A 17,121-nucleotide genomic window follows, 5' to 3' on the forward strand; every position below is an offset into this window, starting at 1 on the left:
GAGGTTGAAAACCTGTGGAATTGGAAAGCTGGTAGTATCTGTGGTAGGAATAATGAAGTTCAGAAGAAAAGAGAGTTCGGAGGAAAGATAATAAATTCTGTTTTGGACACATTGATTTTGAAGAGGCGTCTTCAAGATATCTGTTTTGAAATGTCAGGTAGGTAGTTGATGATGTAGTAGTAGAGCTTAGGAGACAGACTAAGGCTGGATAAATAGATCTAGGAATCATTTAGTAAAGATGATAATTGAACTCACTGGAGATAATGAGATGACTAATCTCATCTGATTAGTGATCTGATCTGATGAGAAAATATATTTAATATGCCGACCATCAAAATTTTGTTGATAGGTAGAAAAAAGATTGGGAGGAAAAAATTAAGATCGCTGTGGAAATGTTAGGTGACAAAGCACCAGAATGAGATATAGACAAGCATTAATAATTGACTTCCAAGGAATACCCAACATGTTCAAAAGTTTCTGTATCCTAGCAACTTACCACCTATCCCTAACAAGCTATAATTAAAACCTATAATGACTACGGGCTTGAGTGGGTTCCTGAATCTAGTTCTAATTTATATTTTTAAAGTATTCCTAGATGTCAATAAAATCTTCCTGCAGGTCTGGCCCCATGTCTATCTAACTGGCTTCTCATTACCTAGAAGCTTTAGGGGAATATATAGAAGATGGTAAAGTGATCTAATAAAAACCATCTTCTTCTGGTTTCATTGTGTGACATTAGAGAGAATCAGTGTTCCAGGATATAGGCTACTGCGGTCTGGAAAGAGTATCCTGAAGCCTATTATTTATCTAATCATTGTAAGTCAGGACATTTTTTTTGCTCCTAGCCAAATAAATGGGCCTGTAGTTTCAGCAACTTTGCAGTTTGCTTCTTCTTTTGGCCTGCTCTAAACAGTGATATCACCATCCTTAACACCACTAATGAAATCACCATTCTTCCAGATTCAATATACCATTGCTGCTTTCCACTTCGGTAAAATTGCAAGTCTGCTAAAAGAAACTTCACAGAGCTCTCAGTGAAAAGCTTACAAGAAAGAAAATAAACCTCTCAAGACCTGAGGGAAGTGGCTACACTTCTATAATTGGAGTTTGGAAACTATAGGGGGGGAAATCTTCTCATTTATAATCCTGTGTTATGTGCATTTAATTCATGAGTATCAAATAAATTCATATGGTCACTACATTATTCTAAAGGTTTAGCAAATGTCCCTGTTTCAACATAAACTTCTTTTAGGAAAAACAACAACATTTTAAGCCAAATGATGAACAAATCTGAGAAATTCACATTTTTGAAGAAAGAATATATGTGTGGTGTTAATTTTTTAAAAGTGTGCACAGGTGTTGGTGGAAATCTTGTAAATGTAAGACAGTATTTACTTTCTCAAACATTGCAAGGGATCTCAAGAAATTCATTTTGTCTCTGTATCCCTTTTTGTCTCTTAAGTGGCTTAACACAGAAAGCAAAGAACAAGGTATGTTCTGTTTTGAAATTGCTCTTGGGGTGTTCCTTCTACAACCTCTTCAGCTGTCAGTTTCAGTGTTAACTGAATCTTATAATCAAAACATTCTTACATCTATCCAAACAATTTTTTGCTATGTGGTTTGAAGTTATAGTATATCCTACTGTCTTGGTGAATGCAAAGATAGAGTTCAAATAGTTCAGATCATCAGCACAAAATATTGAACCATTCATTCATTCAATTAATGTTTATTAAAAGCAAAAAAATTCTATTATGTCTCCAGCACTGTGCTAACCTCTAGGAATACAAAGGCAACAAATTAGAGACTTTGCCTTCAAGGACCTTATATTTTATTTGGAGAAAACAGCTTAGACATAAAGGTAAATTTAAATTTTATTTTTTAAATACAAAAACGTTTTTTAAAAAATCAAATGCAAAGCAATTGTGGAGGGAACTCATTAGCAACTATATAGGTGGGAACAAGATAAACTTCATTTAGAGAGTCATGCTTGACCTGAGCTTCCAAGAGAATGGTAGGGATGCTGAAAGAAGGTGATGAGTAGATAGTGCCTTCCAAGTATGAGGGACAACCTGTGCAAAGTTATGGAGATGGGAGAGAAAATTTCATGTATAGAGAACAGCAAGTAGGCCATTTTGACTAGAAAGTAGGGTATTTGAAAGAGAATGATATATAATTAGTTTGGAAAGGTAGGCTATAGTCAAATTAGAAGGGATTTTAAAAGCCAATTTAAAAGGAATTTTTATATTATCCTAGAAAAAAGAGGAAATCATGGGAGCAAGGGGAGTAAGGAATGAAGTCAGAATTGGATTTTAGGAATATCAATGTGGCTTTTGTGTAGAGAAGAGATTGGAGAAGAGAGAGAGACTTGAGGCAAGGAGAATAGAAAGGGGGCTAATGTCACACTGTAGGTAAGATGAGGAGATTCTGAGTCAGGTTTGTGGCCTTGTGAATTAAAGAAGGAGATGGATGTGACAGAGATTGTGAATGACTTTGTGACAGTCTACTTACTGATTCTTCTAAAAGAAGGAAAAGATATATATATATGGAAAGACTGAACACTAACACTGATTATAATTCGTACCTTCAGTTTTATACAAGCCAGGTCCACATGTAGCTTGTATAAATATGGTACTTTATGTTCTTTACAAACATAGTAAATTGTATGCATGCAAACACACATGCAAACACACACGTATTTGAGGAAATCATGTGTAATGGCATAGAAAACATCACTGAATTTCCAATATTGACTCTTCCTAATCTGAGCAGTTAGTCACTTGATTTCAGAAAAAAATGAAGTGATTTTGGTACCATATTCGTTACTTGTCAGTTATATATTATCCTAAATAAACTGATTCTCTAGTATCTTCCCTATGTTAAAGATGGACTAGAATTTTCAGCATTTTTTATGTCTGCCATTTAAAAATACATGCTTTAAAGTTCCCTGTTTCTGGTTCTTAGGAATTTCCTTCTCTTTCCTTCCTCTTTGCCCCATGAATTTTGAAGACTGGTAGTTGGTAGCCCAGCAGCAACATTAAGCAATCCTCTATGTAGCAGAATTTATTTTGCCTTTATTTTGTTTTGGATGAATTTTCCCATCCCTTACACTTCTTTGGATTATACAAGGGCTATACTTTAATACCCATACATAGTTACTTTTAATTTGGGTGGTGTTAATACTCAGAGGTTTACACACAACACTAGTTGGAGAGATACAAGATACTTAATATTTGATCCAGGGGCACGGCAAGTTATTTTATTGGCACTGTTAAATACTATAAATGAATTTTAATCACAGTGTCAAGCACTTACTATTAATATTTTCAATGCTTTATGAATGACTTTAATCACAGGGGATCTTGTCAGTTTTATTTCTCTAGAGTTTGGGTGGGTTTTCTTTCTTCCTCAGAGCCCATGCTAAATATTTTTGACGTTAACAGTGCTGCATCAATTGGAAATTCACATTTTATGTAATAACAGACCATTTTAATTTCATGAGATAAAGAATTGGCTTCCCCTTGCAAATAGCACTGAAGAAAGCAATATTGTCGAAAGAACTGGCATGGTACATCAAGAGATAAATCTGTTGAATTAAATAAGAGGCTTTCACTACCTTTTACATTGCATTTCCATATAACATAAGCATTGATTAAACCCTTCAGTGCATTCCTTCTTTCAGGAGAGCTTTTTTTCTGTGTCTGACAAGAAATGTCAGCCATGGGAAAGTGTGGGACCCAAGACCTGCCATTAGAAATATACTCACTTGTTCAGAGAGAAAAGTGTCTGAATTTGAATCGACAGGCAGAAAACGAAAGCAGGGAAATATCATCTTCCATTCTTACCCTTGCTTGTTAAACAGACTATGGCAATATCACTGAAATATTTTCCTCTACCTTGAGCTTTCGAAGACAAGGACATCTGAAACCTTATTACTAGGGCTGTCACCAAGTATTACTTTGGGCACTTCAAATGAAAACAGAGAGCAATAATCTTTTTAGTTCTCTTAATAATACACCTTCATTTACATGGCTAGCAACTTGGACTACAAAAAGTGGGCTTTTTCCTTTGGTAAAGTGAGGGTTTAATTTGTGACAATGATTGAAAGATTCTGATAGAATGGTACTATGATACTTCAGGGTAGTGATGGAGAAATGCCTTCCCAATAGTCTGCTGCAGTACTTTTAATTACATTCCACCATTTTATCTGCTTATTCTAGGGGAACACTTAAGAATCTGCCCTCAGGAATACACATGCTGCACCACAGAAATGGAGGACAAATTGAGCCAACAAAGCAAACTGGAGTTTGAAAATCTCGTGGAAGAGACAAGCCATTTTGTGCGCACCACCTTTGTGTCAAGGCACAAGAAATTCGATGGTAGGTGAAATGTTCTGTGTTCCTCCTACTGCGCCTCTTCAGTTCTTTGGTTTCTTTTTTTTTTCTTGTACGGATTTCCCTATCTTGCACACAGTGATTGACAGTAAATAGGAAGGACATTGAGTTCAGTCTTGACAATTTGCTAGCCATGGTTATTTCATAAGAAAAGCAATATTTTTCTTTTTAGCAGAGTTTGAAAAGGGTGTCATTGTGAGAAAAGGAAGATAACATAAAAGTATGTGATTTTGAATGACTCATGCTCTCAAAAATATATTCTGAATAAAAGGGAGTATTCATTATATTGCAGTGAATCTCAGAATTGGTTTTATGAAATAATGGACTTTCTTAAGTTACCTTAAAGGCAGTTGTGTTAAATTCCTGTAAACAAAATTTATTTCAGTTAAAACATTATTCAACATACATACATCCTTTTAGGGGTTGGAGAAAGTTATTTGTAATCAAAAGAAATGATATTGAGTCACAAGTAAAAGAAGTTTGGGAATCAAGACATTATTTCATTTGTCAAAATTATATTTAAAATTGCATCTATATGTATATATGTAATAGATATCCTATGACAAAATTTTCCTTCTGGGATATATCAAGAGTTGATGACATAGTTCAGTTCTACTCTGTTTACATGATTTTCTCAATAAAGGCTTATTACTTCAAAGTGGCCTTAGAAAACAAGTAAGTTTGATACATTTTGTTTAGTAAATTGCTCAATTACATATTTTTCGTTTGAGAGAAGAGGAAGCAGTTAGTAGGATCATTTCTCTGTGCGCTAGCCTCGCTAAAGCTAACAGAGTTCAGAGGTCTCTTCTAAATGTAAGTAACATATAAACATAATAATTTTTTTAAGGACCACACACCTAAAAGTGACAGGAAGGAGTGTTTGTAGTCATCATGCATTGGCTGTCCTGCTGTCTTCAGCCACTTGTCTCATCTCATATGGCTTTAGTGTCTCTGTATAGCGAATGTTGAATCTTAAGTTCTCTTCTAGTTCCATTTTTTGATTTAGGTTTTGAGCACCATGTGCTTGAGATGCCCCACATTTCAAGATGTCCCTCAGTATTAGGATGTTATGATTCGGCAATAAGATTTACAGCATCAGGTTTGAGCCCTTTTTTGAATTCCTGATAGTTGAGCAATTTTCATTTTTATGCTCATTTTAGAATAAATATTCTCTAATAAAATCAGAATAGAAAGTAATTAATATTAAGACAACTGCATCACATTTTGCATCATAGCTTTACCAAAGAAAATTCTGAAATTTAAACTGAGGGGTTTTTTTTTAATTTTAACACTTATTGGAACCAAATATATTTGTTTAAGAGTTTTTTTTTCCAGAAAATGTTGAGTTTTAGCAACTTGAAAAATGTTTTGTAAATGTTTGTTCTAAACAGACTTGCAAATTTTGATAACCATTACCGTGTTTTAGGGGCACCCCTGGTGTGTGTCAGCAATGTCAGTGCTACGGGCAAGAAGCCCAAAGTTAAAAGAGCTGCCATTCATTTCTTTCATCTCTTCTCAATTCTCAGCAAACATATTATCTGGCTAAAGGTCCTTTTTCTTTGTTGGGTGGGTTAATAAAATTTCATCCTTTTATTACGGAAACCTGATTTCATTCATATTGACCCTCTATTAAAAGGCAGGTCCATGTGATCATGGATTGGGTTGGCTATTGGGAGATAGAAGTGTTGGATTTTATTATATCTAATAATTCATATAGAAATCTCCTCTAGATTTTCCTGTACTTCCACTTCTCTTTTCCTCTCTCTCTCTCTGCAGGAATTTCTCTATGAACATTCACATAACATATATACATATATACATATATACATATATACACATATACAAATATACACACACACATATATATGTGTATATATACATATATATACATATATATATATATATATATGTAAAACATTTACATTTGTATATGTTAAAGGAGGTGATTTTCATGCAATTTCCTTGAATGAGCCTATGGTGACCCATTCATTATTTAACAGATTACACTTCTTTCAACCGAGAGAAAGTCCTATACCCCTGTAGCTCTGGTTATAGATGTTATGTCACTTCAACCTGAGATACCCTGTTTGTGATTATACAAAGCCAGGATGAGCTCTTGGCTGCCAAGTTGTATCTTTGGAAAATACTTCTCCTTTATTTGGTGTAGTACAACTTCAAAAATCATATTGAAATAATGTCAGGGAAATAGCCATGGGGGAAAAGATATCAAATTGTTATAAATAAAAGATGGATTGTGAAGACACTAAGGGTATTTAGGGAGTATTTTTTCTCTTTCCTTTAACAAATACAAGTATCCATTAAGCGTGAACCAACAACCTCTTCTGTTACCATGACCATGCCTTTTAATTGCTCTCTACTGGAAATCTGTAATCCTGGAGTCACATTTTTGTCTTACTTAAGAACACCCTTTCTCTAGCTTAGTTCTCTCTCTCTCTCTCTCTCTCTCTCTCTCTCTCTCTCTCTCTCTCTCTCTTTCTCTCTCTCTCTTCCCATGTTTTAAGTATTTCAGTACTTAGGGGAATTAAGTCAATCAACTTATCAGTATACTGATTGGACCTCTTTTCAAAATAGGGTTAGTTACATATTGGGTGAAGTTCTCTATTAAGAGATCTTTTCATTGTAATTAGATTTTGTTGGGAGACCATGGGATTAGGAAGAGAAATTTAGGAGTTTTATATGTATTATCACAGAGGCCTTCTCCTCTAATTGTTTTCATCTATCTAGTCACTAAACGCAGTGGTATTAGAAATATGTACTATCTTAGTACCTGTCTTTTTTTTATACCATTTTAAAAGTCAATCATTTGATGGTACAAATTTTTTTTTTCTCAAGGTGACTGGTTTAGGTCAAGAATTGTCAGAAACATCAATACATTTACTGATTCATCAAATGTTTTGTTCTGTTTTTCCAGTTTCCTTATTGAATTTGTTAATCAGCATCAGATTGTTAAGGGGGGTACCTGGTGTAGGAAATCTATCTAAGATCCGAGATACGGTTTCAGAACTCTTGAATTGACTGTTTTTTGTTGACTTGGATGTGACTAATGGCACTATAAAGGGCTTTGATTATTTGGAAATAATAGCATCATTGTTAATTATTGCTTATGTTTTAAGTTACTATTTCAAATTATTTATCATTTTTAATTATTATTAATCATACTTTTACATATGGCACTCTCTCAGGAGCCTCAAAAAAGATAAGATGCTCTGTAAAGGGGTATTTTAGAAATATTTAATGCATGGAGCATACATTTTTTTTTCAGTTTCTTAGCTTTCCAGTCATATATGAATGTTTGTTTTTTGAATCAATGTCAGTGTAGACTCATTGGACCCAGAATACCTTAGAGAGACAATCTAGTCTTATTCTCTCTTTTTCTAGAGAAAGAAACTCATCTCTCCTTCTCTGAATAGACATGCCAGAGCAAATAGGAAAAGCACAACAACTAATGTTAATACTTTATAATAAAATAAGAAAATAACATATCTGAATCATACCCAACTATCTTTGAAACCTAAGGGGTATTTCACCTTTTTTCCCCTCACAGTGGGATAGTGTTATACAACAAATACTAGGTAATATTCTGAGTTGCTTATCAGTTTAGGTTCATTTTTCATTATAGTGTCTTCTGTTACAGCTCCAAATATCATAATAAGATTAATATTTTAATAAATAATATTTTTTAAAATTTTCATAGCCAACTGTACTTAAACTGCTGTCAGTTTGACAAGCTTTAGCTGTACCTCTTTAAATAACAAAGATTAATAGCAGTAGTAGGAAGCTGAAAATGTTATAATTTGAATTTTTTTCCCTTACTCATCTGTCTCTCCCACCTCCTTCCCTCCACCAAAAATTTACTGAGAGGCAGTATCTATTTAATGTCTAGGTAATATAGCATGTGTATTCTCAGGGATGGCAAAATTCCAAGTGTTTTATTCTGCCTAAGTCTTCACTTCTGGCTTTCATCATTCAACAGCACGCTTCTTTTATCAATCCAAAAAGAGGAGACCACCTCCCTCATCTTCTGTCTGAAAGACTTAAAAGATATACTCACTAGTGCATCAGTTGAGTTCTTAGCTATAATTCTGTGAAGGGAACCAGGAATGCAGATTGGGAGGGGGAAAGTAAGTTGGGACAGAACCATTTGCACCTAGAACAATTAGCACAATTAAACCAAGAGTAAGCTTGCATCCTTTCCCTTACCACATCCTGTCCAATCATTCTAGGCCATCAGCTGTTTCGATACTTAGGAGATCTGTGATTTGCTTAACACGGTGACTCATGTCTTTGATTGAGGGAAAGAGATCTTTTTTCATTTTGTCATTCTGTCCAAGGGCTGAGCATAGCGACTCACAAATAGCAGGTGTTTAATAAATGATTTTTCAATGAATGAATGAAAGAATTACTGTGTCCTCATAGCTGATCTTTGTGCTTCTCTTCTCCAACAGATATAGATAGATATAGATCCATTTATTTCTTTCTCTGTCTCGTCTCTGTCTCTAAATATATGTGTGTATATATGCATATGTTTATATTTACATATATGCATCATGCTGGTAAATGTTTAGCAACTGGCTGTTTGGGGGGTGGGGTGGAGAGTATACCTGACACTTTTAAAGTTTAATTTGAATTAACATTTTCTTCATCCTTTCCTTAAGTCTAGATAGCAACAAAGCAATAAAGCAAGCCCTGACTTGTAGCTTTTGCTAATTTCCATAGTATAAATTTTCACATTAAAAATTTAACAAGTAGCTCTGTTGAGTCACTTGGAATTGGCTGCAGCACATAACTGAATAGATACATGTGTAAATCTAGTGATGATTTTACTATTCCTAGAAAAACTTCTATAAAAACTATCACCGGGGCAGTTAGGTGGCACAGTGGATAGAGCACTGGCCCTGGAATCAGGAGGACCTGAGTTCAAATCTAGCCTCAGACAATTGACAATTAAGTAGCTGTGTTACTCTGGGCAAGTCACTTAACCCCATTGCCTAGGTAAAAAAAAAAAAAGAAGAAAAAAAACCTGTCACCAAATCTGAACTCCAGACTTTCTCATTAGGAATCTTAAACTAGTAGGAATGGTCAGTATCTTCCCCAGGACTTTTTCTATCTAATAACCTTTGAGACTCCTACAGTCATCTTCCTATGAGGAAATGATGGTGGTGGAGGTGGCAGTTTCTCTCTTCCTGTACGAAATACAACAAATATTCTGGATTTTATTATGAAACACTGAAAGGATAGAAGTATATCTGGGAAACATGCTCCCTAACCTCATCACAGGAGATTTCTGATCAGGACCAACTGTCTTCCCATCTGCCACTGGGATCTAAAGGCTTCATGGAAGTAAAAAAAAAAAATCTGTCCTCTTCAAAATAGTTGATTGCCTCTGCCTGAGTCCAGTCTAACTGTTATGAAGGTGGGGAAACTGAGTCCAACAGAGTTTAATTTATTTACTGAAAGCCAATATAAGCACCTGCGATGAAGGGGGTGCTGATCATTGTATGTCATATTTCAGAATGGGATGATATAGTTGAAGTCATTCATATACAGCAAAATTTTCTTACTTAGTTTTTATATAGACTTACAAATATCTAAAGTCAAGGTATTATTTCTTTTATTGAAAATCATTATTTCAAATATTTTGCTCAAGTAGTAGGTAATGAATTCAGCTAAGACATCAGAAAAAAAGGCAAAAATACTGCAAGATGGAAGACTGCATATATTTTGAATGAAAATGGGCTTCAGTGTAAAATTATTAATGTATGAGTGATTAGTGAATATTCATTCTTATTAACTTATGAAGCCGTATGTTATCATGGTGTTCTACACTATCAACTTTCTCCCATGCATATTTATGGAAGTTGAATTCCTCAGAGAGAAACATTTTAGTGAGGGCGCTTCTCATTTAGAAATTGCTCTCCCTTCTGATTTGCTGGAGTTTTTGCTTATTCACATTTGAAGTATCACATAAAGTTGTTTAGTATGTCCTTCTCTATTTTATGACTTTATTCTCCTTCCTGGTTCTTATTTATGTATTTTAATGTCATACATTTGTCCAGAGATTTTGGCAGGGAGTGCATTTTTAAAAGCAAAATAAAAAAAACCTGTTGAATAGTAATTTCCATCCTTATGAAAATTCTGTAGTAACACCCTCAAAATATCCACCATCCTGAATATAACAGTAATTTATATCACTACCCTGGCTTTGGTACTATGAAAGCCTGCTTATGTTTCCTTTTTAAATAACATTTCTCATTCTTATGAGGCAGAGAAGAGGATGACAGAATGATCTCTTTAAAATATGACCCAATTTTCACAGTGAATAAGATTATTCTAGAACAAAGAAATATAAGTTGTTTCCTATGGATTACTATAATCTTCCACTTTTTTGTAATATATGTTCCATACTTATGTAGATAGGAAGGACATATGCATATATACATAAATAATTTGGAAATTGAAAGACTTGAGTTTCCTTGTTTGAAAAAGGAGAAGTAGGTTGGACTCAATAATCCTTTTGAGTCTGTGGGTCTTTGTTTGTACTGATACAAAACAACGCTGTTACTGACTAGCATGCAGATTTTCTGTAGAACTCTTTAAATCTCAGACATAGAACATATAGTAGCTATCTTTCCTTCTCTAGACATACAAATTAATTTGAGTACAGGTGAAAAGCAAATGGGGAGATGCTTGACCATGATTTACTGGACCATGATTACTGTATCCCCATTACCTTTCTCAGTGACTAAGATTATTCTAGAAGAAAAAAAAATAAGTAATTTCCTTAATTTGGCCATAGTTTCTTCATCTGTAAAATGAGGTTGGACTCGATGATCTCCACTTTGCTCCACCCTCACCCCTTCCACATGCATAACCTTGTAATGTATTTCAAGGCCAAAAAATAAATGTTTAGATTAGCTTTACCTACACTCCTCTGTTAGCGCAGATGACCAAGAGTTAAATTTATTTATTCAGGATAATTGTGATAATCCTCTTGGAAAGTAATTTGTCAAGAAGCTACTGGAGCTAAATGCTTACTCTAAGTTTATTCAGCCGCCACCTCTCTGGCAAGCTTTTAATCAAAGGACATCCCCTTAGAAAGCAGAAGGTGCTGAAATGAACAGTGGTTATATAGTAAAACAATCTCACTAACCTTGGAAAGGAATCTGGGCATTTTTCCCAAAGGGAAGCTTATCCAAAAATAAGAATCAGATACCAACAAGGGATATGCTTTGTCAGAGTCATTGAGCAGTTTTAGAAACTGCCCCCTTTCGGCATTCATCAGTGTTGGGAAGCTGGTCCACGTTTGAGAGTGCTTGAAACAAAGTGCATGGTGGAGTCAGATTTTTTCAGGGTTCAGTTATTTCTGTGCTCTGGCATTTGATGGAGCTGTTTTAAAATGTGTGTGCAAGAAGCTAATCAGTGACTTCATATCTGCTCTGATGGACAACCAATAATTTTGTTCTAATTCTTAGATCCCTACCATATACTTCAAAGTAGCTTAGAATATATTATGCTCCCAGTGTAGTTGTAATATTATCATCTTATTATCACCAATTCCCTTGCATGGTGGCTTCACTGAGCAGCTGTTTCACAGACAAGCCAATTTCTTTTAAGTATTGCTCTATCAGCCGCTGAAACCAACCCTACCAGAAGGATTCTTGGTCATGAATGTTAATGAGCAGACAAGGATCTGTTCAGTGGCAGTAGCTCACTAATCCTTTGAGTAAATATCGGCAAATTATGGGATGAATTTTATTTAAGGCAAATTGATATGCTACCAAAGAGAGAAAACTGATTTTCTTGGAAATGAAAGAAAACATTTAATTGTGGTATTAATTAGAATGTGGTCAAAACATTATTATCTCATAATCTGAAAACTCATTAAGGTAGATGGAGTCAGACCTACAAAGCATGTGTGATTATGTTGCCCCCATTATCTTGGTTTACACCTGATTTCTTGTGGGAGGTCCTACATAGGTTACCGACATATTTAGCTGAATGCAATATTATTGCAAATATTATCCCACCACTGACTAGGAGATTCATGAACTCTAACTGATAGAGAGCCTTAATAAGATCTGAAGCTTTTTTTCTATTAAAGCAATGTGCTCAGCCTTCAGTTTGCCAGATGGGTTAGGCACTTGAGAAACAGTTATCGGTATTTAGATTTCTGCTTAAAACTGTAGCACCAGTCAGTAAAAAAGAAGACCTGAAATAATATGGATATAAAACATCATCACTCTTTGTCATGTTTTCAGTGTGAGGTCACTTTGGTCAAGGGATTATGTTGAGTATCTTGTACCTATCTATTATTTGGTTTTTTTACAACTATTAAATGATAGAGAGTGCAACATAGGAGTTTCCTTGAACAGAAATTGTTGGCTCTTTTTTGGGGGGAGGGCTTAAGGGAGGAAATGGGAAGTTTTGACTTTTGATTTACTTGATAGAAAGCAAGTTGGAAGAATTTTTAATATTGACCAAAGAGGCTTAGTTTTGACTTCATTCCAGTGTTTTGACATCTTCTTAGAGATTATGTGGCAAATTATGCTGATCATACGTCCTACATTTTCTGACACAGATTTCAAGAGAAGAGAATATGTTTTTACCACTGCTTTGATGAGCACAAAGTACAGAACCATACCAGAGGAGGGAGAAGCCCTTTTTAAAAACAAAACAAAGCAAAAATAATCTTTATTACCTTCAGTGCCATACAATGTATGGGAAAATTGGATTTGAGAGCCTTTTTGTAGAATTAATATCTATTTTGCACGTAATTAAAAACATTGCCTGTTGCAAGTTCATTATTTCTCATTTGCACTTTCTAAAGTTTTGTGACACTCACTAAATGGGTAAATATAATTACTGGAATGAGCATGTGGAATAAAACATCATTTTATTGTTGCCTCCCTACCTAGTACTTTTAATTTTATCCACACAACTTTAAAATTAAAAGTAAACTTTGAAGTAGATTAGCTGGAAAGAAAATCTCTGTGGCCTTTGAATGTTAGAAGAAAATAAATTCCTTTATGTGTCTCCTATTAATGCATAGTTCGTGGCATATTTTACTTTTCAGAAGAATAACAATATAATCCAAAAGGACTTTGATTCTCTCCAGCCTCATGTCATCTCATTGCTTACATATCAATTTACATTTCTTTAACGATACTTTATTAGAACTGCATGTGTTTGTTGTTGTTATACTTTTTTGTTTGTTTGTTTTATTTTTACATACATGCCTTACTAAGACTCTGGATGGAATGAAAGCTATTCAAGGGTAATGATCAGATTTTCCATATCCATTTTTTTACTCTAATCAACTCAATAAGAATTAGCACCTTGCTCAGGGCCTTACACCCAGTTAACCTAACGTTGTGGACAAAGATGGTCTTGCATTATTTGAACCTCAAGATAATTATTATCATAATTCTACTGAGATGGGGGAAGCCTCACTGAGTGCAGCTAGCTCCCAATTAGTGTAAATGAGGAACAATTCCCCCTTCCTCAGATGGTCAAACGCATTTGAATTCTCATGATTTGGAGTTATAATTATTTAAAGTATTATAATTAGGTTTAGCCCAATACGAATTCAGATAATGTCACCATTTTAGAAATACTCATTATTTGTTTAGCAGCTAGGTGTCACAGTGGATAGAGTGCTGGGCTTGAAGTCAGGAAGACTCCTGTTCCTGCGCTCAAATCCTGCCTGAGACACTTACTAGCCCTGTGACCCCGGTTAAGTCATTTAACCTTGTGTGCCTCTTTTTCCTCATCTGTAAATGAGCTGGAGAAGGAAATGGCAGCATCTTTGCCAAGAAAACCCCACATGGGATCATAGAGAGTAAGACAGGGCTTAAAAACAATACTAATTAGCACCTGGAACTGAACAAGAACAACAGCAACCCTAATTAGGGCCTAGTTGTATAACAGAGGTGGGGAATCTGTGGCCAGGAGACTACGTTTGGCCGTCTAGGTCCTCAAGTACATGCTTTTCTTTGACCAAATCCACCACCTGGAGGCCAAAGTTTCCCCACCCCTGGTAGAAATACCCTCCTCCTTCTGCCATATATGTCTAGGCTCAGAAGACCCTACATGCCAGACAACCCTACATGCACATATTGAGACTAGAAGTATTAGGGGCTAGAGTACAAAACAGCAAGAATTAGAAAATCAATGTTTAAACAGAGCCCAAAGACATGGGGTTTTAGGTTGTGTCACTGCCACTAGGCTTGAAACTCCTTGAAGGAGAGGGAGGGTACTAGTAGTCCCAAGAGAGCTGGCAGTGGAGTCAGCAAGATCTGAGTTTTATTCCTGCCTGTGAAAACCAGTATGTGATCATGGGCCGAGTCAATTAACCTCTGCAACCACATAGTTTCAAACTATTCTCTAAGATGATAATCTACAGATGAATTCCTCATCTACTTCAGTGGAGGGAGTTTCCATGCCAGTAGTTCTTTACAGCAATGAAAGCACAGCCTGGACTGAAAAATAAATTAATTACTAAGTAGACAGAATAAATTTGGGGAATATTTTTGGCATCATGGATCAAGAAAGGTAAAATTTCTCTTTCAAATTCTCATAAGTAACTAGGTTCTCCAGCTCCAGATCCAGAGCTCAGTCTACTACCAGAGGCTGAATCAATAAAGGTTGTTTAACCCTGCTGCATGATAACTGGCTTCTTATTATGGAGCTTACGTTATGTAAGAAAGTGTAAGGAAAGATTACTGAAACATTTAGAAGAACATCTAAGCCCTCTTTATTCTCACCTAGATTTTTGTTGGCCTACCCTGTTATCCTTTACAAATGTGAGTTGCACTCTCTCATCTAAACATTCTGTTGATATTTTACATTTCTCTTCAATAACTCAAGGTCACTTTTACTTAAACTAGCATACTGCTTGTTGGGTTCACACAACCTCAAATAAATCACCCTTTAAAACAACACTAATCAGTTTATTTTTGGTGAGACTAGTACAAGAGCTAGAACTTTAAATTTGAAGTCCACATGTCTTGATTTTTATCTTATTAAGTCTTTACTAACTGATATAGACCTGATTGGAGGTCAGGGGGATGAAATATAATCCAAATTAATATGCTGTTTTCTTTCTTTCTTTCTCTTTTTTTTTTTTTTTTGGCTAGGCAATGGAGTTAAGTGATTTGCCCAGGGTCACACAGTTAATAAGTGTTATGTGTCTGAGGCCGGATTTGAACTCAGGTCCTCCTGAATCCAGGGCTGCTGCTCTATCCACTGTTCCACCTAGCTGCCCAGCTGTTTTCTTTTTAAGCTTTTCCACTGACCATGTGATTTTTTTTTCCTTTAAGGCTAACACTTCTCCACCTAATTCTTTTTGAAATTGGAAATGTTTTTTTAATAGTTTCAAAGATGCTAAATGATGAATGAAAACATTTGCCTAGTGAGTTCTTGAGGAATGGATTTAGGAAGCATTCAATTTCCTTATTTTCTGAAGAGAATGTGCTTCTGTACATTTTAATGCAAACAAATTTGATTGTTGTTGAGTCCTTTCTTTGTGACGTCAATCAGTGATCAAGCATTCATTTAACCTTTATTATGTGCTAGACACGTAAAACGTGGGGGGGGGGCACATGGGGCCAGAAAACAGTCTCTGCCTTCAGAAAGCTCATATTCTAAGAGTGTTTTTGCAAATCCTATATGTGTAGGTATGAAGTGCCTCAAATAAAATTTTACTTCCAGTCTATTTTTCCTGTGTTGCGAATTATTTAATTTATATTTAAAAAATAAAATAATTGTCTTTTACATCAATTTATCGATTACGCAATTATTACATTCTCATGATGAAAGTACTATGCTAGGCCCCGAAGATGCAAGCTGTTTATTGTTCAGTTGTTTTTCAGTCCTGTTTGACTCTTCCTGAGCCTGTTTGGAGTTTTCTTGGAAAAGATACTGGAGTGGTTTGCCATTTCCTTCTCCAGCTCATTTTACAGATGAAGAAACTGAGGCAAACAGGGTTACGTGCCTTGCCCAGGGTCACACAGCTAGTAAGTTTCTGAGACTTGATTTGAACTCAGAAAGATGAGTCTTCCTGACTTCAAGCCCAGCACTCAATTATTCACTGAGACACCTGGCTGGGGAGGCTGCAAAGACAAGAGCAGGATGTGCTGTCCTTAAGGAGCTTACATTCTATCTGGAAAAAAACAACACTCACCCTATTACTAAATGAAAGATAAAACCATTTGAGGGAGGCCCCTAGGAGATGCAGAGAGGAAGGGGTGTTAACAAAGGCCTCAGATAAACAGTGGCACTTAAACTGAGCTAAGAATATATGCATGGATTCTAAGAGGCAGAGGTCAGGAGGTAGTACATTCTATCAGGACTAGTCTTCTCAGTGATACTAACACTAAAGGGAATGTTGTTTTCTATTTCTGTTTCCTATTGGAATAGGAAAAGGAATAGGAAATAGAAATTGCCCCATCCCTGCACGTATCTTGTATAAATAGCATAGCCCATACTCAAATAGGCTTGGAATATACCTGCCTGGATATGTGCTATTCCTCCTCCTGAGCCCTAAGGTTGGGTATATGCTTGGGTAGTTACAGTATTCACCTTACCACTTAGGGGATGTGGTTACATTGTGAGTGTGATTCTCTCCTCATTTCTTGAACAAATTCCACCCCTGTAAGACTGTCTACTCTAAATGGTTAAGAACATATACTTTATCTCCAATGCCCTGACA

At 35.5% G+C, this 17,121-nt stretch overlaps 1 protein-coding gene across 1 annotated transcript in view; it reads left to right on the forward strand.

Annotated features, from left to right (window-relative positions):
• GPC6 (glypican 6) overlaps window positions 1-17,121 on the forward strand; it is a 1,286,685-nt gene that overhangs the window by 331,092 nt on the left and 938,472 nt on the right. Inside the window, exon 2 of the mRNA XM_020965804.2 lies at window positions 4,218-4,376. Within this exon, the coding sequence (XP_020821463.1) occupies window positions 4,218-4,376 (159 nt within the window). The remainder of the gene's footprint in view (window positions 1-4,217; window positions 4,377-17,121) is intronic.

Source organism: Phascolarctos cinereus, unplaced genomic scaffold (assembly GCF_003287225.1).
Source record: "Phascolarctos cinereus isolate Bilbo 61053 unplaced genomic scaffold, phaCin_HiC Scaffold_7;HRSCAF=346, whole genome shotgun sequence".
NCBI classification, from domain to species: domain Eukaryota; kingdom Metazoa; phylum Chordata; class Mammalia; order Diprotodontia; family Phascolarctidae; genus Phascolarctos; species Phascolarctos cinereus.